We start from the raw sequence: 27,999 nt of genomic DNA, 5'->3' as shown, positions 1-27,999 counted from the left end.
GGAACGATTATTAAAACTACTTATCAGTAAAAGGTCAAAAAGTTATCTTTATTCCCTTAGCGTTACAAAAACTAAATTTACAGTATTGAGATAATAAACAGTTGAACGTGTTTATTTCGGACCTAGCATATCCTCCGGTCTGACCCATTCATCGTATTGTTCTGCGGTTAGAAAACGTAACTTGACCGCTGTTTCTTTGAGAGTCGAATTGTTCTTATGCGCTATCTTGGCAATTAGGGCGGCCTTATCGTATCCGATGTGGGGGTTCAACGCGGTGACCAGCATAAGACTCTCGTGTAAATATTTGTCGATTCTCTCTTTGTTAGCCTGGATGTTATCCACGCAGCGAACGGTGAAACTTTTACAAGCGTCTCCGATTAACTTGATCGATCTGAGGACGTTAGCGACGATCATCGGCTTGAAGACGTTGAGTTCGAAGTGCCCGTTCGAACCTCCGATGCTCACCGCCACGTGGTTACCCATAACTTGCGCCGCTACCATGGTCACGGCCTCGCACTGCGTCGGATTCACCTTGCCGGGCATAATGGAGCTTCCGGGTTCGTTCTCCGGTAATATTAATTCCCCGATGCCGCATCGAGGCCCCGACGCCAGAAATCTGTGAAACGTGGACTTAGGATTGGTGAAAATTTTTATAATAATACGATTACAGAGCTGAGATAAGCTAAATCAAGTTACCTTATGTCATTGGCGATTTTCATAAGCGACACAGCTATAACGTTTAAAGCGCCGGACACTTCAACCATCGCGTCGTGGGTTGCCATGGCCTCGAACTTATTCGCGGCGCTGACAAAAGGCAGATTGGTTAGTTCCGCTATTTTCGCGCTACATTTCTCCGCGAATCCCTTCACTGTATTCAATCCGGTACCAACTGCCGTTCCGCCTATTGCCAACATATACACTCTAGGTAATGTTGCCTGAACTCTAAAGATAATTTCATTAAATACATCAACGCTAAAGTCGAAAGGTATAGATACCTTTCGATGCCAAAACGGATTTGTGTAGCGTATCCGCTAAATTCCTGACCCAACGTCAAAGGCACCGCATCTTGTGTGTGTGTCCGACCGATTTTAATGATACTCTCAAATTGCTTTGCCTTTTTTTCGAGCGAATCCGCTAAATTATTAAGACCTACGAAAAACAACAAGTTAGATTGGAAACAAGACAGAAAATACGTCATAGTCACCAGGCATTAAGGTGTGTTTAATTTCCATGGCAACCGCAATATGCATAGCTGTCGGAAAAGTGTCATTGCTACTTTGACTTTTATTTACGTGATCGTTAGGATGAACCGGTGATTTCGAGCCTAATTCTCCGCCAAGAATTTCTATGGCCCTGTTACTAATTACCTGCAAATTGTTTTTTTCTAAGTATTTTATGTATCCATATTGAAAAAAGTAAAATAAGGAAGTGCTTTAGAACAAAATGGAATTACCTCATTCGTATTCATGTTTGTCTGAGTGCCTGACCCCGTTTGCCAAATTACCAGAGGAAAATGTTCACAGTACAATTTTCCACTTATCACTTCATCAGAAGCCTGGCAAATGACATCGGCAATCTTTTGATCCAACCCGTATTCTCGATTCACTTCAGCAGCGGCCTTTTTTAAAAAACCCATGGCCGATATTATCGGAAACTTGAAATATATTGTTATGTCAAAAACTTATTTTGAAATAAAAAAATGTACAATAAATAATTAGTAAGTGTTTATTTGAAATTTCTAATATTACCTTAATTAGTAACATATTAACTTGAAACCGTTTACTTACTGGTATTCTCTCATATTCACCTCCGATAGGAAAATTAATGGTGGATCGAACAGTTTGCGCTCCATAATATTTATCGGATTCTACTTTTAGCTCTCCTAAAGTATCACTTTCAATTCGATAATTACCGGGCCCTACGTCTGACACGGGTTCATTTTTTTGACAAGGGAAACTCATTTCGCACTTATTTAGCAACTGATGGCTGTTAAAAAATACATGCCATTGTTTTAGATGAAGGTTAAATTAAATTCATTGACTGGTGGGAACTTTTAACGAGTTTAATTAATCAGGAACAATGTTTTTCGATTAGAGAAGACTTTTATAAATAGCACGCTTTATCCTAGGAATGTTTTAATTTTTTCTGTCATAAATATCATATTTCAATTCAATTGTTTCACAGTGCACTATGGTTATATTAGATACAAATCATGTAATAAGTACAAATTTTAGGTGCAGGAAAAAATTATAACAATATACATAAAAAATTATTTAATATAGAACAACAAAATAAGTAACAACTTTACAATAAATAATTAAAAAACGAATTACTTGGGTCCTAACATTTCTTCTGGTTTTACCCACTCCTTGAATTGTTCTTCGGTAAGAATGCCTAATTTAATCGCGGTTTCCTTGAGGGTTGAGTTCTCTTTGTGGGCGGTTTTGGCGATTTGAGCCGCCTTATCGTACCCGATGTGGGGATTTAGGGCAGTGACCAGCATCAAACTTTCGTGTAAAAGTTTATCGATCCTGTCGCGATTGGCCTGGATACCGTCCACACAGTGGACGGTGAAGCTTTTACAGCTGTCGCCGATCAACTTGATGGATCGCAGGACGTTTGCGACCATCATCGGCTTGAACACATTGAGTTCGAAGTGACCGTTGGATCCTCCGATGCTGACGGCCACGTGATTTCCCATAACTTGAGCTGCCACCATTGTAACAGCCTCGCATTGTGTGGGGTTCACTTTGCCGGGCATGATGGAGCTTCCGGGCTCGTTTTCCGGGAGGGATAGTTCTCCCAGACCGCAACGAGGTCCTGACGCCAAGAATCTATTAAAAATAAACGCATTAAACCCTGATTTATGGCTATAATCTTCAACATTACCTAATATCATTGGCAACTTTCATTAGGGAAACTGCTATGACATTGAGGGCGCCTGATACTTCAACAAGAGAATCATGGGCGGCCAAGGCCTCAAATTTGTTTGGTGCAGTCACAAATGGTAATCCAGTAAGTTGTGATATTTTAGCAGCACATTTCTCAGCAAAACCTTTCCTTGTGTTCAAACCCGTTCCAACAGCAGTACCACCAAGAGCCAACATATATAATCTGGGAAGTGTCGTTTTCACTCTACAAATAACCCTTTTTGGTAAACATATCTTATCGCGTGACCTAGGTGAGATGTTACCTTTCGATTCCAAAGCGAATTTGTGTGACATATCCACTAAATTCTTGGCCTAAAGTTAAAGGGACAGCATCCTGGGTGTGGGTCCTACCAATTTTGATTATATCGCAGAATTCTTTAGCTTTTTTATCGAGTGAATCGGCCAACATGTTGAGTCCTAAATCGTCACGCAAACTTTAGATTATTTGTTGATATTTATATTAGAGAATATAAACACCAACCTGGCAAGAGGGTATGTTCAATTTCCATTGCTACAGCGATATGCATAGCTGTGGGGAATGTGTCATTGCTACTTTGACTTTTGTTAACATGATCATTTGGATGAACTGGTGTTTTTGATCCCAATTTGCCTCCAAGAATTTCAATTGCTCGGTTACTAACAACCTATGAAAAAGGTAAATTTTAAATGTGCCTGAAAAGTGCTAGATAGACAAACTTAAAATTCGATTCAAACACAAGAGTGTTTTTATATATCTTTTATTCTGAACTTCCAAAGAAAACAGAAAATTTAAAAAGTTTTATGTTGAATTATAATCTATTATTGTTGTCATGACTGTTATAATTGAACAGTGTGTTTTTTTCGGTAATTCTATATACATTTAGAATATTATTTACTCTCTTAATAATTCAGAATGGTCAAAGCGTGTCCAGTTTAGATAGTCAACAATAAAATATTGTTTTATTAATTGTAAAATTCAAATCAAGCACTATCTTTATTTTAAACTGATATAAACCATGTCGATTAGCCAACGTTGGTGGTATTTTCTATTGCACAACCTGTTTGCTCAATTTCTGTGATTACAAACCGCGTATTAATGAAATAAATATCGACACTATTTAGGTATTGTAAGTTTTTCAAAAATGGTGGATGCGCAACTGTAAATAATTGCGCAAATTATAAAACATTTTAGCTTTCTTTGAATTTTTTCCTTATGATCTTTAAATTGAACTACAATTTTTTATAGTTAAGTCGTCATGACATAACAACAGAATAATAACCTAATGAGAAAATCCATATATACTAGGATACTTTTATTTACTATCTTAATAATTAATTTCAGACTGAGATGCAACAAAGTGAGACCAATTTTATCTAGCCAACAATAAAACATTGTTTTAATAATTGCAAAATTTATATTCTTATTATAAACTGATATAAATAATGATAATTAAACAACTTTGGTGGCATTCTCTGTTACACAACCTATTTGTTCAATTTCAGTGGTTACAAACCACAGACCAGATTATTGAAACCAAATATGAGATAAAAATTGTACTACATGCATGAAGTAACTACCATTTTATAGAACAATAAAATCTAATTCATATAGCTTAGGTAAAAATGATATTTAAGATTAAAATATTGCAAAGCAAATAAAGAATTTAAAATGTTTACCGTTCTAGATTCAAAACAGGTTGAATTTAAATAAAAGCCATATGAATATTTGGTACAAGGATTTTAAAAGTACAAAAACTGGTTAGCATTGAGAACAACAGGTCAACTTGATACAGTGAAAATAATAAATAAAAGGAAGAAATACTTACTTCATTTGTGTTCATATTAGTTTGGGTTCCTGATCCTGTTTGCCAAATAACTAATGGAAAATGATCACAATAGAGCTTTCCAGATATCACTTCATCACAAGCTTTTGATATAGCATCAGCAAGTTTGGGATCAAGCCCATAATCTTTATTCACTTCAGCTGCAGCTTTTTTAAGTATACCCATTGCTGTGATAACAGGATACTATAATAAAAACATTTTACAAATGAAGTTAAATTACATATTCATACATGTATATTACCGGCATCCTTTCATACTCGCCACCAATTGCAAAATTGATAGTAGAACGAACAGTCTGAGCGCCATAATACTTGTCGGTAGGTACTTTCAATTCACCAAATGTATCTTTCTCAACTCGATAATCCGTCTATAAAATACATAATTAAAACATTTAGCCAATTAGTAAATATTTCTAGTTTAAATGAATAAAAGCAGGTATTGTTAGAAATTTGGAAGATATGCGATGACATAACAGTTACCATTGTGGCTTTAAACAATAGTGGTTCTTGGTAGAGTTTAAACAGCGTTTTCACGCTCGCATTTAAGCGACTGCCTGCTAAACGGGAAAGGGCCATTATTGTTAATATTTATTATCGTTGACCTCGACCCCTCTCCTAAATAAAAGAAAAAATGTTTAACAAGATTTAACTACACAGCGATGCTTCTGACGTTACCTGTTGACAGCTTTAAATGAAGTAATATTCACATTACTTCTATTACTAATTAATAAATTTTAAATACAATACTATGTAGGTGAGAAAACACTACTACAAAATTTGTTTAATAATACAGTTAATTATGTAATGCCTTAAATACATTGTTTAAAAAAATGTATTAAGTATTTATTGTGGAACGTACTTAATATTTGTCATTTGTCATGTGCGTCTGCATATAACATATAACCTACATATTGTTTTGTTGCTTGTCAGCTACGTACATTACAGTGTTTCTGTTTGGTGCATATATTTTGTGTTAATAAATCGATTAAATACTGGTTTAGTGATGGGTTCTGATAGTGAAAATAAATTCAGAGAAAATCGCAGTTCTCGTTCACCTGAAAATGATTCCAAGGAGCGAAGTAAAAAGCACGAAAGCAAATCTTCAAAAAGTAGAAGGCGAAGGAGTAGATCCCGTTCATCGTCCCAAGACAGGAAAAAAAGGGATACTAAGAAAAGAAAATCTGACGGAGATAGTCCAATAATATTGCCACGTTATTATGGAGATGATAGAAGAAAGGAAAACAATGATAGATATTGGACCAAATATCCTAAAAGGGATGATAATGTAATTGGTAAGAGATATTATGATGATGAAGATGACGATTACGATAAAAGAGATAGAAATGAGCGTAGAAGTAAAAGAAGTAAGGAAGATGAAGAGGATAAGGTGACGGTTAAACCAAGAGAAAGGAAAGCTGTTGATCTTATTACATCAAAAACAGGAGGAGCATATATACCACCTGCAAAACTGCGGATGATGCAAGCTGAAATAACAGACAAAACTTCAGCAGCATTTCAAAGAATAGCTTGGGAAGCACTGAAGAAATCTCTTCATGGTTATATCAATAAAGTTAATACATCAAATATAGGAATTATTGCCAGAGAATTATTACATGAGAACATAATACGTGGTAGGGGTTTACTCTGTAAATCAATTATACAAGCTCAAGCAGCCTCACCTACTTTTACTAATGTATATGCTGCACTGGTATCAGTTATCAACTCCAAGTTCCCCAATATCGGGGAACTATTATTAAAAAGGTTGGTACTTCAATTCAAGAGGGGATTTAAGCAAAATAATAAAACTATTTGTATATCAGCAGCTACTTTTATAGCTCATTTGGTGAATCAGTCAGTTGCCCATGAAATTCTTTCTCTTGAAATTCTAACCTTATTGATTGAAACACCTACTGATGATTCTGTAGAAGTAGCTATTGCATTCTTAAAAGAATGTGGACAGAAATTATCTGAAGTATCAAGTAGAGGTAAGTTTGTTTGTTATATATAAAGGTTTTTTTTATTATTTAATAATTGTTTTTGTAGGTATAACAGCAATATTTGAAATGTTAAGGAACATACTTCATGAAGGTAAACTGGAAAAGAGAATCCAGTATATGATAGAAGTGATGTTCCAAATTAGGAAGGATGGATTTAAGGACCATGCAGCTGTTATTGAAGAACTTGATATTGTTGAAGAAGACGATCAATTTACACATTTAATTAAACTTGATGATGTCAACCAATCTGATGCTGATGATATCTTAAGTATGCTTTCTTTTATTCCTTATTATTATTGAATTTATTTTTAACATAAACATATTCTAGATGTATTCAAGTTTGATGATGATTATGAAGTAAATGAAGGCAAATATAAAATTCTCAGTAAGGAAATCCTGCAAACTGATAGTGAATCAGGTTCATCAGATGGTGAGTCAGGTGAAGAGGATGATAGTGATGATGAAGATGACGACGATGATGACGATGATGATGAAGAAGCTACAAAGAGCAAAGATACAATTATCGATAATACTGAAACAAATTTGATTGTTTTGAGAAGGACAATCTATTTAACCATTCAGTCTAGTTTGGATTTTGAAGAATGTGCTCATAAGTTGTTGAAGATGGAACTGAAACCTGGTCAAGAGATTGAATTATGTCATATGTTCTTAGGTAATTCATATTGTTTAATTATATCATAATTACATAATATGTTATGTAATATTTATCCCAGATTGTTGTGCTGAACAAAGGACATATGAGAAATTTTATGGACTACTTGCTCAGAGATTTTGTCAGATCAATAAACAGTATGTGGAACCCTTTCAGCAAATATTTAAAGACACTTATGCTACAACACATCGATTGGATGCCAATCGGCTTAGGAATGTGAGCAAATTTTTCGCACATTTATTATTTACTGACGCGATAGGTTGGGAAGTGCTGGAAATAATGAAAATGAATGAGGAAGACACCAACAGCTCCAGCAGGATATTTATCAAGATTCTGTTTCAAGAATTGGCAGAATACATGGGACTAGCAAAATTAAATGAACGACTTAAGGACCCGTAAGTTATTTTTTACTTCATGTTACTTTTTATTTATGTTATTTGTAATTTTAGGACACTTCAAGGACATTTCGCTGGTCTATTTCCGCGAGACAGTCCGAAAAACACCAGATTTTCCATTAATTTCTTTACGTCGATCGGTCTGGGTGGATTGACTGACGAATTACGCGAGCACCTAAAGAATATACCAAAGAATGTACCTGTTGTTCCAAAAGAAGAAAACAGTTCGGACGAAAGCGGTAGTTCCGATTCCAGTTCGTCAGATAGCTCATCCAGCGAAGATAGTAGCTCAGGTAATTTTTACAGCATTCTAATTTTGTAACGAGATATTTATTTACCACCGTTTTTCTTGTAGAAAGTTCCAGTGACTCAGACGATGCCAAGAAAAAGAAGAAGAAACGGAAAGAAAAGATTCCTAAAAGTCCGAAGGAAGAAAAGAGTTCGAGAAAATCTAAAAATAACAACGACGATAAAAACCATAAACGTCAAGAGAGAAACCATCAAAGTAGGCGAAGGTCGCGGTCTGAAGAAAGAGGGCGTAACAAGGACAGGAGAGATCGTAGGGATAATAATAGAGAGGGAAGAAGGAGGCGTTGAAACAATCGAATGTTTTATGTCATTCGATTTTTATTTAAAAAACCTGCTTTATTATAAGTAGAATTGTTTATTATAATATATTAATCAAATGATTACAAAAAATTGTTTTCTGTCGTACTGGTCGTAATATCTGGACAGTCTATGACACTAAAATAAGAGTTTTTATGTATAGTTTTTTATCGTAAGATACACATTTTTTGCCATTACATCCATTAAATGAATATTTATAGATCATCATTTGTTATTCTTTCTAAATACCTTTTTAACGTGGGATTTTGGGATTGCATCAAAACTCGTTACATATGAAGTTTCCCACATTCAATATCTTTCTCATCAACTTTGATACGTAACTCAGGACAGTGGTTTCGTAAAAGATTCTTGAAGGTATCGATGCAAACCAAGCCTGTTTGATCTAGTTCAACTCCCATTCCCCATAAACGTTCGAAATTATTGCCTGGAAAGGTATAACCAATTTTTTCGAAAAGTTTTCTTATAGTAGCTGGCTGTCTTGGCTGGAAATAATTGTGTTTTTATTCCATTCGGAAGCAAAAAGGTGTTTTGTCGCTAGTAACTAGATTTTGTGATAACTCACCAGGAAGAAATCCCTGTAGGTCAGTCCGAAATTGGTGTAGATGTTAGGATTCACGACAGCCTTTGCTGACGTCTCATTGCCAAGGTTTTCGAGATCAGCTCGACATCCACCATGGGGTTTTACAGGTTTGGATAAATCATGTCTAATAGACGGTATTCCAGCTGGGGGCATCTCTGTTGATGTCGGCAAATTTACGGACAAGTTATAGTGGTTATGCAACGATACCTACCAGCATTGTTAATAAATAGATAATCGCAATTTGCAGCTTGATATGTAGATGTGTAATATTTTTTCTCCGGAGGCAAATCTGAATATTTATATATTAATAACAGAAAGGTGTTATTACTGATAATTATTACCATCAATATGTTTAATATCTTCAGTATATTCTTTGTAAATGTCAATCAAATCTATGAACTTTCTGTAACAAATGTTATCGTTGTCGATATATTTCAAATGTTTGCACAAAGCCTCTATGTCATTACTGAGAAAATTCAAATTATGACAAGAGCACAGATCCAGAAATTTCGAAACCGGCAACCAACCAGTTTTTTCCTTTAGGTAATATATTTAACATTTTATTTTGGTTTTTGTAGTGATATTTGTGCTTACCTTATCTAAATATCGAATTTTCTTATACAATTCCTCCAATGAAAATCCGTATTTTTTTTGTTTCTCTTTAATCGACCACCTGAGTTTATTTAAGGAAGAAAACCATTTGTAAAAGTCTCTCTTAAACATACAGGGGTTAACACCGGGGTCTTTTAACAAACCCTCGACGCCAAACAGATCGTCGTTTAATCGTTTTCCGAAAGCATGGCCTTCCTCGACGCAGCTAATGTTGTTATTGCTGAAATACAGTGGTTTTTGTTTGTTTTTCTCCGAGAAACAATATAATTACGGCGCCAAAACTTTCCCTAGCTGTGATCTGGATCGGTTTAGGTAGTCGGCTTGTATTTTCAATCCGTGTACCAACGGTTCTTTTTTAAACCAATCGCAAGCGCATTTTACCCATATTCCCCTGGGATCGTATTTTGTTTTTTCTCCGTAACATTTATTGGGATCGTACGGTGGTTGAAAGTAGCTAAATAGATATTTTAAATTTATTTAATGTCGTCTTTTGGAATACTGAAACAGTTCACTATACCCCCTGTCAATCCGTTCTGACGGATTGTAATTATTATGCGTTTTTTTGTACATTTCATGGCCTACTTGACTTTCCCTCAACACTTGATAAGGCCCTTTTGACGGATTAACGAGTTCTTTTACAGTTATGTCTATTATAATGAATCGTATAAGATATAATTTATGTGGTAATGTATTTGCTTAGATACCTTTCAGTGTTGGAATGCCAAAAGTTGTTTCTAATGCGTTCATTCCCATAGGAAGACCTGGTATGGGATCTCTGGATTTTCCCAGCTCTGTATTCCAATACGTACTATAAGGGGTATCTTTTAGATCACAAATTAACTGTTGATATCTAGTTTTTACTGGGGGTCTTAAAATTTCACTTATCTATAAGTTCATTCATTTTATTGTTAATTTTTCGATGTCATATATTAATAAATTTACTTCAGTATTTGTCCCTTTGAAATCAGGTTGTAGTATATTTGGGAGTTTTCTAGGGGGTATAAATACATTTTCTTGCCAGATTTGTTCTTGATGTTTTAAAGCATCAACTTCGTCGACCAGTTTGTATTGTTTCAATGCAAGTGATACCCTTTCGTTCGGATCGCCAGAAGATTTACCAGCCTAAAATAAATAAAAAACGAAATATGGATTGTAACTTAGATATTGGGTACTAACGGCACATATTATTGGTGAACGGTCTATGAATTTGCCGCTATTTCCAGCCATATTTAAAATAATAGTGATAGTTGTCAAATGGTTGTCATCAGTGACAGTGACAGACACTTATAATTCATTTTTGTTTTGAGAGTTCAGTAATGTGTGTAATTTAATTAAAACAAAATATTATTAATAATAGTTTTTATTGTAAAACTAGATAGATTACAGTCTTTATTGTTAAGGGCAATTTATTGCTTACTACTATCTGTCACACGTAGGTAAATTGACTGGAAAGAATACATTAAGCTCAATCAATGAGGCGAATATCAGGAAAGCTATGTACATGGTAATGCAAGTTAGGCCAATTTTCCAGTCCAATCTAAAAAATGTCATAATTCATCATATGTCGAAACATGAATGGCAGAACTTACTTAAACTTATTAAAATAAAAGGTCAGGTACAACATAATAAGCGTACTAAGTAAACATATGGCACTATAATTAATCCCCTGAGAGTTGATAGTTATCCAATGCTCGTGTGGTACTTTGGGATAGAACGCTGATTTGATAAACCAGGGAATACCCAAACAGAGTAGGATATCAAAAGTGTTGGATCCAATCGAGCTACTTATTCCCATTGATCCATAACCTAAAATGAAGTGTTGCATAACGCCAAATAAGTATTGTTATAAATGAAATAAAATGATGTAGTCAATATTGTCTCAAAAAATATGATATTGATGGAATTTTATATTGTATTTGTGTATATGATCTTTTTAATTTTTTTATTTGGTGGTGCATATTATTTGAATATATATGTTGTCAAATATACGTTTCATACTATGGGAATATTTGTAATTTATGCGACATTTAGCACTTATCTGACAGTTGGTAGCCCTGTGACATTTCCATGACATTTACACTTTTGGATTATTGGTCAGTTATGTGATACTTGATATTTATGTAATATTTAACAGTTATGTAATATTTGACACCTCTATGACATTATAAGTTAGAAATGTTAAATTATGGGATATTTATCAATTATATGACACTTAAAAGCCTCATAATTTTTCTCTATTGTCTAAATGTCTAAATTTGACGGTTTTGTGATATGTGACATTTAACAGTTAGATTTCATTGGATATTTCGACAGCAATAATGACATTTATATTATTTTTGCAAAAATAATACTTTATTTCTTGTATTTTACCTGACAGTTGGTAGCCCTGTGACATTTCCATGACATTTGCACTTTTGGATTATTGGTCAGTTATGTGATACTTGATATTTATGTAATATTTAACAGTTAAGTAATATTTGACACCTCTATGACATTATAAGTTAGAAATGTTAAATTATGGGATATTTGTCAATTGTATGACACTTAAAAGCCTCATAATTTTTCTCAATTGTCTAAATGTCTAAATTTGACGATTTTGTGATATGTGACATTTGACAGTTAAATTTCATTTGATATTTCGACAGCAATAATGACATTTATATTATTTTTGCAAAAATAATACTTTATTTCTTGTATATTACCTGACAGTTGGTAGCCCTGTGACATTTCCATGACATTTGCACTTTTGGATTATTGGTCAGTTATGTGATACTTGATATTTATGTAATATTTAACAGTTATGTAATATTTGACACCTCTATGACATTATAAGTTAGAAATGTTAAATTATGGGATATTTGTCAATTATATGACACTTAAAAGCCTCATAATTTTTCTCAATTGTCTAAATGTCTAAATTTGACGGTTTTGTGATATGTGACATTTGACAGTTAAATTTCATTTGATATTTCGACAGCAATAATGACATTTATATTATTTTTGCAAAAATAATACTTTATTTCTTGTATATTACCTGACAGTTCGTAGCCCTGTGACATTTCCATGACATTTGCACTTTTGGATTATTGGTCAGTTATGTGATACTTGATATTTATGTAATATTTAACAGTTATGTAATATTTGACACCTCTATGACATTATGAATTAGAAATATTAAATTATGGGATATTTGTCAATTATATGACACTTAAAAGCCTCATAATTTTTCTCAATTGTCTAAATGTCTAAATTTGACGGTTTTGTGATATGTGACATTTGACAGTTAGATTTCATTGGATATTTCGACAGTAATAATGACATTTATATTATTTTTGCAAAAATAATACTTTATTTCTTGTATTTTACCTTGATTAGTCACCAAAACGCTGGAAACTGCTTCCGGTACACTGGTTCCGGCTGCTAAAAAGGTAAGTCCCATCACAGAATCGGGAATTTCCAGAGTATCACCTAAAGATATATATTTAAGACTATTGTTCGTTTTCAAACACACTCATTGGTTACCAATAACTGTTATTAACCAGGCTACAATGTAGGATATGGTACCGATCCAAAATACGCACATTATAAAGGTGACTGGGTACATTTTCGGACGAATTCTGCAATTAGGAATAGTACAATATAATATTAAAGATATTGGCCACGTTATAATCCACCAGGTTTTCGCCTTCTTGGTCTCGTATTTCGGCCAAACCCAGATGTTTGTTGATTCTTCTAAAATAATGAAATAACGGTAGGTTATGGAAATATTTTAAAACGTTGTATTAATAAAAGGTTATTGGGCTTTCTTTTACTTTTGGAACTATAGTCATCAATCTTTAGAATCTGTTATTATATCAATTAAACTTTGATGAAAACAGAGTTTAATATTATTTATGGACTTTTATTTATTGTGTGTATATCATAGAGTACTATGTTATAAAGAGATTTAACTCAAATAGGCGAAACCGAAGAAATGTTTTGCGTAGTCCCAGCAATGCAGGTACTGGGACCACTATTTCGATTAGTTCTTTTGAATTGCTCTACAAAGGTCTTTGATTGGCTCATTTCTATAATGCAATTGTTTGTTTCTATGGTTTTTTCCAGGTTTTTTATGACGCCATTTTTGTATGCCTGATATAGAGCATGTTCAGCATTTTTGTAACTTATAGTCACTATTATTTGATTATTATATATCTTCAGTCTCAAAAGTGTTATGTATCCAGTGTTTGTGGGAAATAAAAAAAAATGATACGTCGTTTTCATTGAAAGAAACAACCCAAGTTCACTAGATTAAGGATATGTGTGTGTGATCTTTAAAGTATTACTTTTTGGCATTTTTTTCCACCCTGTCGTATATCATACCATTTACCGTTTTATTATCCGTTCCACGACATTATAAAAATAATTATAACTTTCCTCAATACAATGTCTAACAAGTAACTAAAATATTAACAAATACAGACTTAGTCTGCTTTCAGTATGAATGAACAAAAAGATAGGATCGTTGATACATCCTATTTGAAAAAGGGAAAGGTGCTATAGGCAATTTTGATTATATTAGCCAGGAGACATGCTGTGATATCATTTGGGTTGCTGCTTTTTTATATTTACGTACTTATAATTAATTACTTTTTATTTATATATTTATATTTCATTATTTTTACTTATATACATTACATATATATTCTTTATACACATTATATATACTTATATTTTAGCGTATTAATATTTTATATTTGTATTTATGTGGAATTTTATTTTAGTAACTTTTTTCCAGAAGTTAATTACATTGGGTTTTATTTCAAATTAATTTAATAATAATATATTTAATAATAATAATTAATTGGTCAGTAGATGTGACGCTTTCTTAATAAAATATTTTCGTTACAGCTGCTTGTAATGGTAATTTAAACTAACCAATGGAATGCAGCAAAATGTTAAATATTAAGTTAAAACTCTATTAATCTATGGTGCAGAACCATCTGCCATATCACAATAGTACTGTATGTAATGTATTTAAAATAATAATAATTAACAAAAACCACTAAAGCCTTACCTAATTCTTCGATATCCTTGAGTGTTAAGTCAGAATCGAGAATCTCTTCGATGCCACTGCTATAGTTGTTGACTTTTCCGTTAGATGGAAGTAGCAGCGGTTGGTTCTCGTTCAGAATTTCCCTGTAGTAGCCTTTCCTTTTTATTTTTGCTGCCACCTTGTTGAGGCCGGAACTAATGTTATTATTAAAAATCATGACTATGAACACAAAAAATGGGTTTTTAGATATTTTTTTCGTTGTTCTGTTCGGTGTTTATACGAGAAGTTAAAACTTACTTAAAACGTAGAGGGAATACACCAGAACTAATGTCAATGCTTCGTAATAATAAATTCTTCCATCCTGGAGGAATATTATTAGTAATACTACTGAACAACCGTAAACAACACTGTCACGTGTTATAGAATACCATTCCAATTCTAATACCTAAAATATTTATGGGTATTAACAAGGCACAAAACATATTGTCTGTCCAATAAAACAGCCAACGCAGGTTATTAAAATGTATAACGTCAGCACGTTGCAATGTTGCCGCATTAATTATTTTCACTAATGTTTTGAAGAATTTTGTAGACCATTAAAAACACATACAATTTTATAGACAAATGGGCTCCCAGTTTAAAACCAATTTTGCATTTTTACAAAGTGCATTTGGTATTACTCTACGTCATCTATAACGTGCATTTGCTGTTTTATTAGACGGGCTATGAAACCATATTATTTCTATATTGTGACAAATAAATATCTATTGTTTTTCTGTTTTCTTAAAAGAATATAAAAATATAGTAGACTGTGAAACAACATTAGCAACCATACCATATTACAAAACAGTCCGCAGCATGCCGGAACAGCCAGTATATTAAAAACAGCCGATCCAACTATGGTACCAACTCCAAGGTCGCCCTGCGTTATAAACGTTCCGATGCTGTTAATAAAAATCTCGGCACTAGAGCTAGCTGTGGCCATGAAAGTAGCTCCAGCAATATCTTCCTTTAAGTTAAGATCTGTAATAAAATATATGTAAGCAATCATTACCGAATATCTTGCAAAACAATCGCAGTAGAAGTAACAATATATCATGTTATTAAAGAAAACAATTAAAAGACGTGAGATAACAGAGAATGTATTTTAATATCTGCCTTCATATTGATGCATTGGAACTGCAATAAAATTATTATCAATAATAAAAGGTGGTATAGGTGTTAGATCCATGTAATTTTCAGCTGTGCCATGGAAATAGCCCTCTTTGTAATTATATAGCATTATTTATTAGATAAACCATAAATTATCTATGGAGTATATCTATGCCAAAGTAAATGATGAAGCTATTGAAATCTGAAATATATATATATATATATATATATGAAAAATCTCGAAAAAAAATTCATCTCTCGAATAAAACCAGGGAATACCCAAACAGAGTAGGATATCAAAAGTGTTGGATCCAATCGAGCTACTTATTCCCATTGATCCATAACCTAAAATGAAGTGTTGCATAACGCCAAATAAGTATTGTTATAAATGAAATAAAATGATGTAGTCAATAAGTCGAAAAAAAATTCATCTCTCGAATAAAAATAAAAAGATGAGTAAAGAACCGAATATTCATAATAAATTGCTTTATCATTTGTAAGTTATGTGACATATCAGAAATCAACTAATTTCTTAAAAATCTACTCTTCTTAAAACTACAGGCTGTATAAAAATTATTATGTCACTATTGGATTTGACGTAAAATTATTTAATAATTCAACGTGGGGCAAAAGTAAAGTGTACCCTTCCTGCATTTTGATTGCCTGTAACTTTGCTCAGAATAAAGATAAGCAAGTTTGGTTTATATAAAAAGTTTATTTGGTCTTTACAGGACAATTTTTACACAATGGTTAAAGCGAAACTGAGCTAAATGTCACATAAACAAGATGGCCCGCAATCAAAATGTAGCGGGACTTTTGCCCCACCTTATACTATTATTATATTCGACGTAAAATTCTTTATAATTTCTGCGATTTTCATTAACCTGCGATCGGAAATTTTAACGACTATATGGAAAAATAACAACTACACTTGTACATCGTTAAGACGAACAGTTTGCAGAAAATGATTTTAAAGGGAATCTGAGGACCTCAATTAAGAAATGTAGATATGAGAGCCGTATACTCACCACTACATATTTTCTGAATAGAAGGTACAAAGTAATCATCACATACTACAGCCAGGAAAATAAATAAATAGCAGGCCAGCAGGACATGGATAAGGACCCATCCATGTTTCCTCTCGTCTCTCGTCAAGCCATCAGGTGGGAATTCCTTAATAGCTGCCGGTGTACAGTTTGTTTTTGGCTTGTTAGCTTCTGTTGCGTTATTGACTCCTTGCGTCTCAGCCTTGGTTCTATTCAGATCTAGTCCAAGCAAATGGCGGCGAAACAACAAAGAATCTCGAGGTCCTGCAACATGCAACAAAAACAAAACGTGCTTACATAAACAGTATCAAGGTATGTTGTTGTTTTTTAATGTCGCCCTTGAGCAATGGTGATATTAAAAATGTTAAGACTTTTTTGTTACCATTTTTGATTTAGCGTTCTTTGTCTGGGGGCCTGTAACCTGCTTAATGTATATTATCTTACATCTTATTTCATTTATAATTTGCTTTTACTTACACTACTATTAACTCAAAACATTTAGTCTACAGTTTTTCCAATTTTTTTTATTCCTTTCGAAAAATAGGGTATCTCAAGTTACTCAACATGAGAACATTAGAATAAGAAGATGTCTTTAGTCGACCCAAATCTCTTACCACCTAGGAAATAGTTACAGGAGGCTAAATCTGGAGAATATTCTGGATGGAGTAGAAGTTCGTTACCGAGTTCAGTAGACTCGTTTTTTCTTCAAACCAATATCAATTTTGCCCAAAAGCACTGAATAATATTTGTTTTCCATCTTCAAAATTATCCATATGAATGACAGCTCGTGTACTCCAAAAAAACTGTGACCTATGGACAGACAGAACTTGGCATTTTTTGGTGCATCTTCATCTGGTGAAATTCTCTGTTTTGATTGCTCCTCGGTCTGTACTGTTATGTGATATATCCATGAATTTAAATGGTGTAAAAACTTGTTCTAGTTGCAGCTTAATGTTGCCAAGCACTTCTTTGAAAAGATTACACGGTTGTGTTTATGATCGAATGTGAGCAATCGAAGTACCCTTCACCAATACCAATATTCACGTAAACCCTCTCAAAGATGCCTACATGCCTTAGTAACCGTTTTTCCGCCATTTCGTCCTTCAAACAATAAAGCTAACCTTACTTTTTCAAGGTAGTTAATGAAAATTATTCCATGCGCATCCCAAAATACAGACGCTATAACCTTGCCAACAAACTGTTGCGTTTTCCTACGCTTTGGAGCGCGTTTATCGTGTGCAGTCCACTCGAATGACTGTCGATTGGACTTTGGGGTGAAATAATGGAGCCACGTTTCATCAATTGTCGCATATCGATGCAAAAACTCGGGTTTATTACGCTTGATTATCTACAACACTGCTCCGAATCATTAACTTGTCATTGTTTTTTGTTAAAAGTGAGCTCGCGCAATACTCACATCTCACAAAGCTTTCTCATACCCAAATATTCGTGAATAATATGATGTACACATTCAGTTGATATCTTTAGAGTGTCTGCTATTTCATTCAATTTCAATTTACGGTCATTCAAAATCATTTTGTGGATTCTTTTAATATTTTCGTCGGTTACCACCTTTTTTTGGGCGTCCACTGCGTTCACCGTCTTCGGTGCTCATTTCGCCACGTCTAAACTTAGCATACTAATCATTGACGGTTGATTTTCCTGAAGCAGTGTCCGAAAACTCGGCATCAAGCCAAGTTTTTGCTTCAACTGTATTTTTTCCCTTCAAAAAGCAATAATTTATCAACACGCGAAATACCTTTTTATCCATTTATCGCAAATGATTCGACAGGTGTCAAATTTATACACGCATTTTTTGATGGTTAGGGCTAACTAAAAAAACATATAGATTTCATTCTAGTAGCGCCATCTGTGTGTCAGACTGGGGAATTTCCAATTGACCTATTACGTAAATGCTTTTTTTATTAGTAGTAGTAAGAATTAATATTCTACAAACTTTATAGATTCTTGAGGATATACTTTATGAGTTATATATATAGTGCTTAATCAATAATATCAGAAGAACATGATGTAGATCTTATTATCTGTTGGTGAGTGCTCGATACCTGCTGGTACTAACTGCTACTAATTTTCCTTTTACATTTGCTTATAGCAGTTATATAATTTACAAATAAAATCATATGAAAGAAAATTATTAACAATAAATTCAGACAAATACCAACCACTTCAACAGATTATATCAGTCATAAATATAGAAACTTTGGTTATATGTTTTATGTATGTCCAGCAGGAGAAATACTTCGAAACCATAATATTGCAATTTGTTAGTTGTATGTCTCATTGACTTGTTGGTCGGTTGGATGACCTAAATGTTTATTTTTTACTTTGAGCTTGTCTGTTTTCCTTAGAAACGAGATTCAAACAGTCTGAAAACTGACCAAAGAATTTCTTCTTTTTTTCTATAAGTTGGTATGCATATAGGCCGATATTAACTTGGAAGAAGCACATATTCGTGAAACGAAGACAATTTGGACTTGAACTATATCAAATGGTATTTGGCCATATAGAATCCAACTATGGGATACTGATAGCAAGTCTGATGTGGCCATCATTCAATTATTCGAAAGTGTTGCGTGCCATTGTCGATGCTTCGTACTATGTCCTTAATGAAGTGATACTGCGCGATATCACTTTAGAACCAATAAGGAGTGAAATTCAAAAGGTTCATCTTATGTACTTCAAAAGAGTGTTGGTTCACCTCAACGTAATTGCTAATCTGCTAAATGTGCTGTATGATAATGAAGTTGGTAGACTAAAACGTTTAACGCCATCTGAATTAATTAATGGACATGTAGAGATTTTAGAGCAATATTTTTTTACCCTAGATTTTCTAGGTCTTGATACTGCAGCTAAATATCACTGATGTTGAAATAATATCAATTGTATCAATAGATTTGTCTGCATTGTCTGCAATTAAATTACCCTCATTTATAATAATTTAAAGCCAGTATAGTTGAGAAAACTGTTGTTGTTTGGCCAAAATTGATGAAATATCGACAAAATTCATCTTATAGGACGTCCATTAAAGGATATAAAGAGTACCGTTCTAATACCTTAGAAAATTCTAGTCCATACGCTAGCTTTAACCTCTAAAATAAAATAGGAATATTCAATGTTGAGGCACTATGTTAATTGCGCATTATATTATTTTTTATTCTACTGTAAACATCGAGGATAACAAACTAGGCATAAAAATCAGTTCGATCTGAATGAGATTTGTTTATATTCTCCATAATATTTATTTATTTTCCACATATTGCAATCCAATGATGATAACGACTATTTATAGTTCACGATAGTTCATAATAAGGCAACAAAACACGTTATTTATACGATACTTTTGCATCTTGACACTATTAGGTGTATTGATTGATTTTTACGAATTTATTTAAACAAATTATTTTTATGTATAAGACTATACCACAACGAACTTAGTCATTGAAATGTGTTATATTGTTTTCTATGACCTTGAGCTATATTTCATGTAACATACGAAAACTGCTGTAAAAGAATAATACAGTCTATGGTTGTCCATTAAATGAGCCTTTATAATCAAGTTTCCACAAGTAAGTGTACTGGGACCAATTCTTTATCTACTTTATACTTGCGATATACCACAAATGGAAAATATCACGATGGCTTCATTTGCTGATGATACTGCGATTATAGCTGTCGGAGACAATAGCGAAGAAGCCTCACGAAAATTACAACAGGCAAGTGACAATATAAATAATTGGACACAAGCTTGGAAAATAAGAATTAATGAATTCTTGAGTTCAATTATGGGGATGTTCTGCAAAGAGTAACATAAATAAAATACAAATTTTTCAGAGCCAAGTCCTGAAAGGTATTGTGGGTGCATCCAAATACTATAGGACTGATTACCTACATCTAGACTTTCAGATATCCACAGTCAGTCAAGAAATCAAGAGAATTGCAAGGGAGTATGAGGAAAGACTCCATTCTCATACGAATATTGAAATATTGCAACTTTTCGATACCACCAGAACAGGACACAAAAGAATTAAACCATCTGATCTTGTATAGTGTTCTGTAGTGAGGTGCACATAATAAAAAATACAGCAGTGACATGTATAAACATTATTTCACCAGAGACTGAGATAGGGCCGATGAGTCCCTCTAATTATATACCTAGATTTAAGTTAGCCATAAAGACAAATTGTAGGTTAGACGGAAACAACTAGTAACAATGTATTAGTTAAATAATAAAAAAAAATCAAGTTTTCTGCTCTTTTTGTTCAATATCCGGTTTTAGCAATCCACAGTCACTATTTAATCACTTTTGAGGAGTTTAGGAAACACAAAGCCAGGCCTCTATGAAGACCCAAGCCCTGTTGCTATTTCCCATTTCCAAGTACGAAGAAATAGCTGGGTGTTAAGAGATTTTGGGTCGAATGAAGAAGCTACCACTGAAAAAACGTCTATTTTGATGGCCTGGAAGAAACCTACTATTTGGAAGGAGTACAGAATTTAGAAAACGCTTTTTTTACCGAAAAAATTTCTTTCAATCACAAAGTCACTGACATAGCCTGGTATTTAGATGAAATTAATTCATTAAGGCATGTGATGTTCAATGCTGAACAAAGTGATTGTTGTGGAGCAAATTTTGAGTTAAAACTAGATCAAAGCGCTGGGGCTCTGCCGTCAAATATTAATTAATGATGTACGTGACGTTGTGATTGGTGAGGTTCTCAATTTTCTGGCAAAACCATAATTGTGAAAAACCAATCGGTGATTTCCACAAGCCATCTCAGTAGTTGTTGACTGTACACAGTCAAATTAATAATCATAAGTCCCTTCCAGTTTCACCAGATACTTGGCATCAAGTTCCTTAGTGTCAATGAATTTGCAACCGCTTGTAAAGCTCGTTTAGTTACTGTCATGATCTTGTTCGCATATACATATATTATTCAAAAATGGACTCTAGATCCCTAAAATGTTTCACTTTTAACTCACGTGAAACCCAAGTATCGAGTTTCTTGTCCATAATTTTGTGTAAATAGTTTACCTCAGCCAGTAATTCATACTTAACATCGATCAAACCATATAGATTCTAAAAATGCTAGTATTTGGTGAATTTATCCATCAAAAATGGATTCACCACAAAAATAACTACTGTGGCAACATATGCAGACGATACAGCAATCTTAGCATCCCATGAAGATCCAGTCATAGCATCAATAAACCTACAAACCCACCTGGAGCAAATACAATTATGGTTGAAGACATGGCGCATTAAAGACAATGAATCAAAATCCACGCATATAACGTTTACCCTGCGTAGAAGAACATGTCCACCAGTAAATATCAATCATCGTCAACTCCCCCAAGCAGAGCATGTTAAATATCTTGGTATGCATATAGATCGACGCCTAACCTGGAAGAAGCACATACTCTCTAAACGGAAACAACTGGGACTAAAATTATATCAAATGTATTGGTTCATCGGGCGCAAATCCAAGTTATCATTAGATAACAAGGTATTGCTGTATGAGTCTATACTCAAGCCCATTTGGGCATATGGAATTCAACTATGGGGTACCGCTAGCAAATCTAATATATCCATCATTCAACGGTTCCAAAATAAGGTGTTGCGTGCCATTGTTGATGCTCCGTACTATATTTCAAATAAAGTGATACAACGCGATGTTCCTCTAGAACCTATAACGAGTGTAATTCAACGTGTTTGTGTAAAGTACTTCCCAATGTACTCGCTAATCAGCTAAATATGCGACGTGATAGTGAAGTGCGTAGACTAAAACGTTAACACCACCTGATCTGATTACTGGACATATGTAGACTTTAGAATAAGCTTTAGAATAAGACTAATTAATTAAGATGATATTTTATACAGAAGATTGCTTAATGAAATGATTTTCTACATGCCATGTATATATAATATAGACATAAGAAATACTTATTGCCAATAGGGCAGATTGTGGACTCACGAAGAGTAATAAAAAAAATTAAACAAACGCTATGAAACTTTCGGCTTCTTACAGCATATTTCATGAGATCCTGCAACATCTGAGGCTAAATTTCTTCAGTTTCGTGATGAGTATTATCTTTAAGATGTTGAATCGTTTGGGGCTTATTCACAAACACTTTTGATTTAAAAAAACCCAATAAGAAAATGTCTGGTGCTGTCTAATCCGGAGATCTGGTTGGCCGTGCTAAATCACCACTTCGCGAAATTAGTCTTCGTGCTGTGTGTACTATGGCCCCATCTTGCTGAAACTGCATGTCCTCTAGTCCTTGCTCTTCCATTTCAGACACAAAAAACTTTCGAATTATGTCGTGGTACGGTTCAGCAGTAAGAGTAACTGCAACACCTTGGTCATTTTGAAAAAAAATAGGAACCAATGATGTTTCCAGCATGAATACGGTTGTTTTTAGTGGATGCAATGATGTTTCTTCAATTAATTGAGGGTTCTGTGTTCACCAAACCCCGACTGTTCTGTTTATTGAGGTGGCCACCGAGAAGAAAATGGGCTTCATCGCTCATTATCAATCATATTTACCCATTATAAAATTTGGACCTCTACAGAACACAATGGTTAAAGCGAAACTGAGCTAAACGTCACATAACCATGCGTGCCATCATTCAAAATGGTAGCGTGACTTTTGCCCCATTTATTACAAACATTTCTTGCAAATTCTTAATAAATAGATTATTGTTAATATGGCATGTCTGAAATTAATACGTTGACTAAGGTTGTCTCTGATTAAAGATGTTATTAGAATATATGGCATGCGGAATCACGGAAAGAGGTAATGAATCCAAGAAAATGCCGAACTAATATCTAAAGTTTGCTCGAATTAGTGTAGTGTCTAGTGCATCACAAAATTACGCTAACAACGTGATTATTGTGGAGTAAATATCTTAAGTTAAAGTAGTAAAAGAATATCAGATTTGGTTTGAATTATACTAGTTTTTAATAATGAAAATAATTCAAAAATTTAATGAGGATTGAACTTGAAAAAATTGGATGAGTTTTAATAATAAATGTCATTGACCTTGTAATTTTTGTCGCATAACATCAGATACTTACCTTGCTCAGCCTGTACATCGGATTTTTCTTTCCAAACACCACCAACTACCAAATAACTTAAACCTATAGCAACAACACAGAATATTTTGAAGCCTAGGGCTATTCTTCGGCTCTTAGTCCGTAATAACATTCCCATAACTCGGTTGCAAGCCTGATACTACCGAATCTTTACAAGCACTTGATACCCAAACTACCGCGTTTTGTTTTCTTTCAACGTTATCTCTAACAATTACACATACGCGGACACACGGTGAAATGATAAGGCTCAAGGTGTCACCGATGTAGGGTCTTGTCGACTGATCGATGATGCAGTTGATGTCGTAAAAACCGCAGCAAGATCCCGCGAAGACATTTATAGTTGGTGGCTGCGGGTCTTATCTTTCCACCTAGAGAAGGCATCAACAGTGGAAAATTATGAAGCACGAAAACAAACACGCTTATGCTTTATCGATAAGTGGTTGTTTCTATATTCTGTTGAGATTTTCAATTTATTAGCCTCAGTTTATTTACGGCCAGTAATTGTCGCGATTAACCCGTATTTACGGTTCATAAAAAATCGTAGCGACTGGGACTGATTAGGCGTAAAAGGATCCTGCGAGAGAGTTATTATAGTCTGATTTAATAGGGACAACGTTTGTGGGGTTATAATAAGTTGGGAAGAAACACAGTTCGAATTTGATCGATTATGATACATCAATTGAAAAGTCCCTGGCCAACCATAGTAAAACACATTTTTTTGGCAAAACTGGCTCCTTTTTATTCAACATAATTCCCTTCAAGGGTGATACACTGATTATAGCGACCCTCCCACTTTTCGATACCATTTTTGGTAGTACGATTTGTCCTTTGCTTCAAAATAGGTTTCAGTTTCGACGATCACCTTTTCATTCGACGAAAATTTCTTCCCAGCGAGCATTCTTTTGAGATCTGAGAACAGGAAAAAGTCGTTGGGGGCCACGGTGGAAAAAGTCGTTGGGGGCTGGAGAATACGGTGGATGAGGAAGCAATTCATAGCCCAATTCATGGATTTTTGCCATCGGTTTCACTGACTTGTGCCACGGTGCATTGTCTTGGTGAAGCAGCACTTCCTTTTTCTTCAAATGCGGGCGTTTTACGGCGATTTCATCCTTCGAACGTTCCAATAACGCTATGTAATAGTCACTGTTAATGGTCCTACATAACTTTGCCAGCCGACTGTTGCTTTTTTCTGTTGTTTTCCCACGCTTTGGAGCGGGTTCATCGTGTGCAGTCCACCCAGATGACTGTCAATTGGACTTCGGAGTGAAACACTGGAGCCATGTTTCATCCATTGTCACAAATCGACCGAAAAACTCGGGTTTATTACGCTTGATCATCTTCAAACACTGCTCCGAATCGTCAACTCGTCGTTGTTTTTGGACAAAAGTGAGCTCGCGCGGCACCCACTTTGCACAGAGCTTTCTCATACCCAAATATTCGTGAATAATATGATGTACACGTTCAGTTGATATCTCTAGAGTGTTTGCTATTTCATTCAATTTCAATTTACGCCCATTCGAAATCATATTGTGGATTTTTTACACAGTTTAACATTTAACACAGTCCTCAGGATTAAGCCTACCAACTCGCGAGTGACCAACTCATAAATCATCCTAGAAAATATACGGTCTTACCCAGCCTGGTTACTGGCGTTACTGGGATCATTTTCCAGTCAGATTTTGCATTCATGCCTAAGGACTATTACAAATCGATAGCAATCACAAACATACTTTTACGAGAATGCTCCAGCAGGACTATCACAACAGCAGGAGGACCGTTCTATCGCCTTTACTACTGCGACAATCAAACAGGCTAATTTATTTTTTCAAAATTTTACCAGAACTACATCTAGAACTAACTATATAGAGTCAAGTTGTAATTTCTCAACTCCTGGTAATACATCCCCCGTTAGTAAAGAAGTAAATGGTATATATATTCTCTATATATTTCTAAAATTACAAAATAAATATTAATATAGCGATTAAAACAAGCAATAAGTTCAAAGTAGTGACTTCTAGATATCGGACGATGCGAAACATTTCCGTAAAATTGTCTATAAAGTTAATATAAAACTGAATTGGTGTGCGTTAGTCTCACTAAAACTCGGGAACTCGGCTATACCGGATTGTCTAATTTGGGTTTTGAGATATCTGTGGAGATCCAGGGAAGGTTTATATGGTGAGAAAATATCGAATAATTGCGACGAAAATAGTAAAAACAACAATTTTCCATACAATCTGGTTACACAAGATCCATTAAGGCATTAGTTTCTGGGGTGGAAAATTCTAACCACTTCTTGATCAATATTCAAAAATATAATAACTGTTTCTCACTGACGTCGTTTGGCACCACGCATATAGTATAAAAAGTAGTGTTGGGAACTATCGACTGCTTAGTAATTGACTACTTTTTACTATCGACTGTTTCAGTCGCTATTTTTGGTTCGACTGATTTTATTACTATTTACCAGTGACTGTTTCAGTCGACTGTTTTCAGTCGCTATTTTCTGTCCGGCTGATTTTGTTACTATTTATAATCGACTGTTTCAGTCGTGTACTTTTAGTTACTATTATACATCTAGTTACTATTTTTGGTTCTACTAGTTTCATTTGACTGATTTTTGACGTTCTGGCTCTGTCATCTCAGCCGCAACCTTGACCAAAATATATACAGTTTATGCTTATATAGATTTATATGTAATATATATAGTTTTATGATTTTTTTAGTAGTTTGCTTGTTTTGGAATTGGAAAATTTGGAACGATATTTTTCAAGATTGCTAATGTAATAGGGTAAAAAGATTAAAATAGTGAATGATGAATAGTAAAATACTTTTGACTCTTTTTATGGCAATAATAGGTAAGATTTAGATTATTCTCTCGATTTTTGTTAAAAATATTTCTGTTCAATAATAAATAAAGCATTTACTTTATTTAAAAAAGCTCTAGTAGTTATTGTGCGATCATTTTTAATTATGTCATGAATTAGTTGTTTTTCTATGATTAAGTTTTTTTTATAACATCTTTATTAGATACGCTTAGTACAATTTTAATTTACAAGTAATTTATTACTACTTCTCCTATGTACTTGGATTAATTAACAAGCAAGACGAGTGAGAGAAAATACATCAATATGTATTCTCCTCAATTATAAAATTATAATTATTTATTAATTATTAACTTATAGCTATAGCATACACTAAATGTATACACTTTATATAAGTTCGTATGGTTTTGTTCGCTTCAATCTCCTGACATCCCGCGCGCTGTCCAGCATTTGTATTGCTTCCACGTTAGTATGATTTAGTAATCTTCTTTCGTGTTTCAAGCCGAAATCTTGGATAACTTCGCAAATCAATTTTATTTTCAGGTCATCGTGCAGTTCTTCGTTGGTTACATAGCGATAGACATTGGTAATCAATCGAAGAACCTTGTTTTGACAGCGTTGTATGACTAGTTGATGTGTGAATTTTTAGTGCAACTCCATATTTGCACCCCTTGGGTCCAAATTGGCTTTATAATTGTATTATAGATCAACCTCTTTGATTTTAGATCAAGTTGAGAATATCTTCCAGTATCCAGTATAGTTGTTTTATTTTGATTCTAATGTGATTTGCTTTTTATCTAACATGATGTTTCCAATTTAATCTACCGTCAAGATGGATTCCAAAGTATATAGCTGATTCTGCTTGAGGAATCGGGCATCCATTGAGTGATATAATTAAGTTTTTATTATTTCGCCTCAATGCAAAATTAACGTGGACAGATTTGGAGTTATTAAGTTGATTTTTCCAATCTTTCCTCCATTTGTAGATTTTGTTGACTGCCACTTGCACTTTTTGTATTGCCCTAGCAGAGATATATCTTTTGCCATAATAACTGTGTCGTCAGCAAAGGTTCCAAGAAGTGTTCCTTTTGTTTATATGTTTAATTTTTATTTAGTATTTATGGTTATTGTACATATTTAGTTCTAAGGCCTTGTTTAATTTCTATTGTATCGTCTATATTTATTATCGTATA

The 27,999-nt window shown here is 34.0% G+C and overlaps 5 protein-coding genes across 7 annotated transcripts in view; 1 reads left to right on the top strand and 4 right to left on the bottom strand.

The window, feature by feature from the left end:
• Positions 1-27: 27 nt before the first annotated feature.
• LOC143202006 (fumarate hydratase, mitochondrial) lies at positions 28-2,022 on the bottom strand. The gene is made up of 6 exons (XM_076413277.1): positions 1,788-2,022; positions 1,454-1,654; positions 1,205-1,367; positions 996-1,149; positions 697-942; positions 28-616 (listed from the first exon to the last, which is right to left on the bottom strand). The coding sequence occupies exons 1-6, from the start codon at positions 1,959-1,961 to the stop codon at positions 112-114; spliced, it is 1,443 nt and encodes a 480-aa protein (XP_076269392.1). The 5' UTR covers positions 1,962-2,022; the 3' UTR covers positions 28-111.
• A 236-nt stretch (positions 2,023-2,258) lies between these two features.
• LOC143202003 (fumarate hydratase, mitochondrial) lies at positions 2,259-5,526 on the bottom strand. 2 transcript variants are annotated; one of them, XM_076413273.1, is made up of 8 exons: positions 5,428-5,526; positions 5,233-5,367; positions 4,995-5,120; positions 4,736-4,936; positions 3,412-3,574; positions 3,194-3,347; positions 2,890-3,135; positions 2,259-2,834 (listed from the first exon to the last, which is right to left on the bottom strand). In XM_076413273.1, exons 2-8 carry the CDS (start codon positions 5,326-5,328, stop codon positions 2,330-2,332), a joined length of 1,491 nt encoding a protein of 496 aa, XP_076269388.1. In that variant the 5' UTR covers positions 5,329-5,367; positions 5,428-5,526; the 3' UTR covers positions 2,259-2,329. The 2 variants fall into 2 exon arrangements, with proteins under 2 accessions (XP_076269388.1, XP_076269386.1); XM_076413271.1 differs by lacking the exon at positions 5,428-5,526 and having other exon boundaries at positions 5,233-5,421.
• A 132-nt stretch (positions 5,527-5,658) lies between these two features.
• On the top strand, positions 5,659-8,648 carry ncm (pre-mRNA-splicing factor nucampholin). The gene is made up of 6 exons (XM_076413261.1): positions 5,659-6,737; positions 6,796-7,017; positions 7,078-7,422; positions 7,484-7,817; positions 7,872-8,110; positions 8,173-8,648. The coding sequence occupies exons 1-6, from the start codon at positions 5,756-5,758 to the stop codon at positions 8,412-8,414; spliced, it is 2,364 nt and encodes a 787-aa protein (XP_076269376.1). The 5' UTR covers positions 5,659-5,755; the 3' UTR covers positions 8,415-8,648.
• LOC143201999 (EF-hand domain-containing family member B) lies at positions 8,480-10,891 on the bottom strand. Its single transcript, XM_076413265.1, has 11 exons — positions 10,813-10,891; positions 10,579-10,758; positions 10,341-10,521; positions 10,154-10,283; positions 9,908-10,090; positions 9,619-9,856; positions 9,366-9,561; positions 9,236-9,313; positions 9,007-9,179; positions 8,673-8,926; positions 8,480-8,561 (listed from the first exon to the last, which is right to left on the bottom strand). Exons 1-10 carry the CDS (start codon positions 10,861-10,863, stop codon positions 8,711-8,713), a joined length of 1,626 nt encoding a protein of 541 aa, XP_076269380.1. The 5' UTR covers positions 10,864-10,891; the 3' UTR covers positions 8,480-8,561; positions 8,673-8,710.
• An 89-nt stretch (positions 10,892-10,980) lies between these two features.
• Positions 10,981-27,999, bottom strand: part of LOC143202000 (sodium/potassium/calcium exchanger 4) — a 26,223-nt gene continuing 9,204 nt past the window's right edge. Inside the window, exons 1-9 of one of the 2 annotated variants that reach the window (XM_076413266.1) lie at positions 23,964-24,290; positions 16,852-17,133; positions 15,507-15,694; positions 14,969-15,116; positions 14,693-14,890; positions 13,159-13,368; positions 13,003-13,104; positions 11,226-11,442; positions 10,981-11,173 (exon numbers count right to left, since the gene is read on the bottom strand). In XM_076413266.1, the coding sequence (XP_076269381.1) occupies positions 11,056-11,173; positions 11,226-11,442; positions 13,003-13,104; positions 13,159-13,368; positions 14,693-14,890; positions 14,969-15,116; positions 15,507-15,694; positions 16,852-17,133; positions 23,964-24,099 (1,599 nt within the window). In that variant the 5' untranslated portion in view covers positions 24,100-24,290 and the 3' untranslated portion in view covers positions 10,981-11,055. Of the gene's footprint in view, positions 11,174-11,225; positions 11,443-13,002; positions 13,105-13,158; positions 13,369-14,692; positions 14,891-14,968; positions 15,117-15,506; positions 15,695-16,851; positions 17,134-23,963; positions 24,291-27,999 lie in introns of those variants that run through there. The other variant, XM_076413267.1, reaches the window with a different exon arrangement.

The sequence above is a fragment of the Rhynchophorus ferrugineus genome, unplaced genomic scaffold (assembly GCF_030347505.1).
Source record: "Rhynchophorus ferrugineus isolate W39M unplaced genomic scaffold, kcgeb_rfMv2 rfM9, whole genome shotgun sequence".
Taxonomy (NCBI): domain Eukaryota; kingdom Metazoa; phylum Arthropoda; class Insecta; order Coleoptera; family Curculionidae; genus Rhynchophorus; species Rhynchophorus ferrugineus.
Note: the sequence above shows the minus strand (reverse complement) of the source record. Positions and strands in the feature narration are given on the sequence as shown.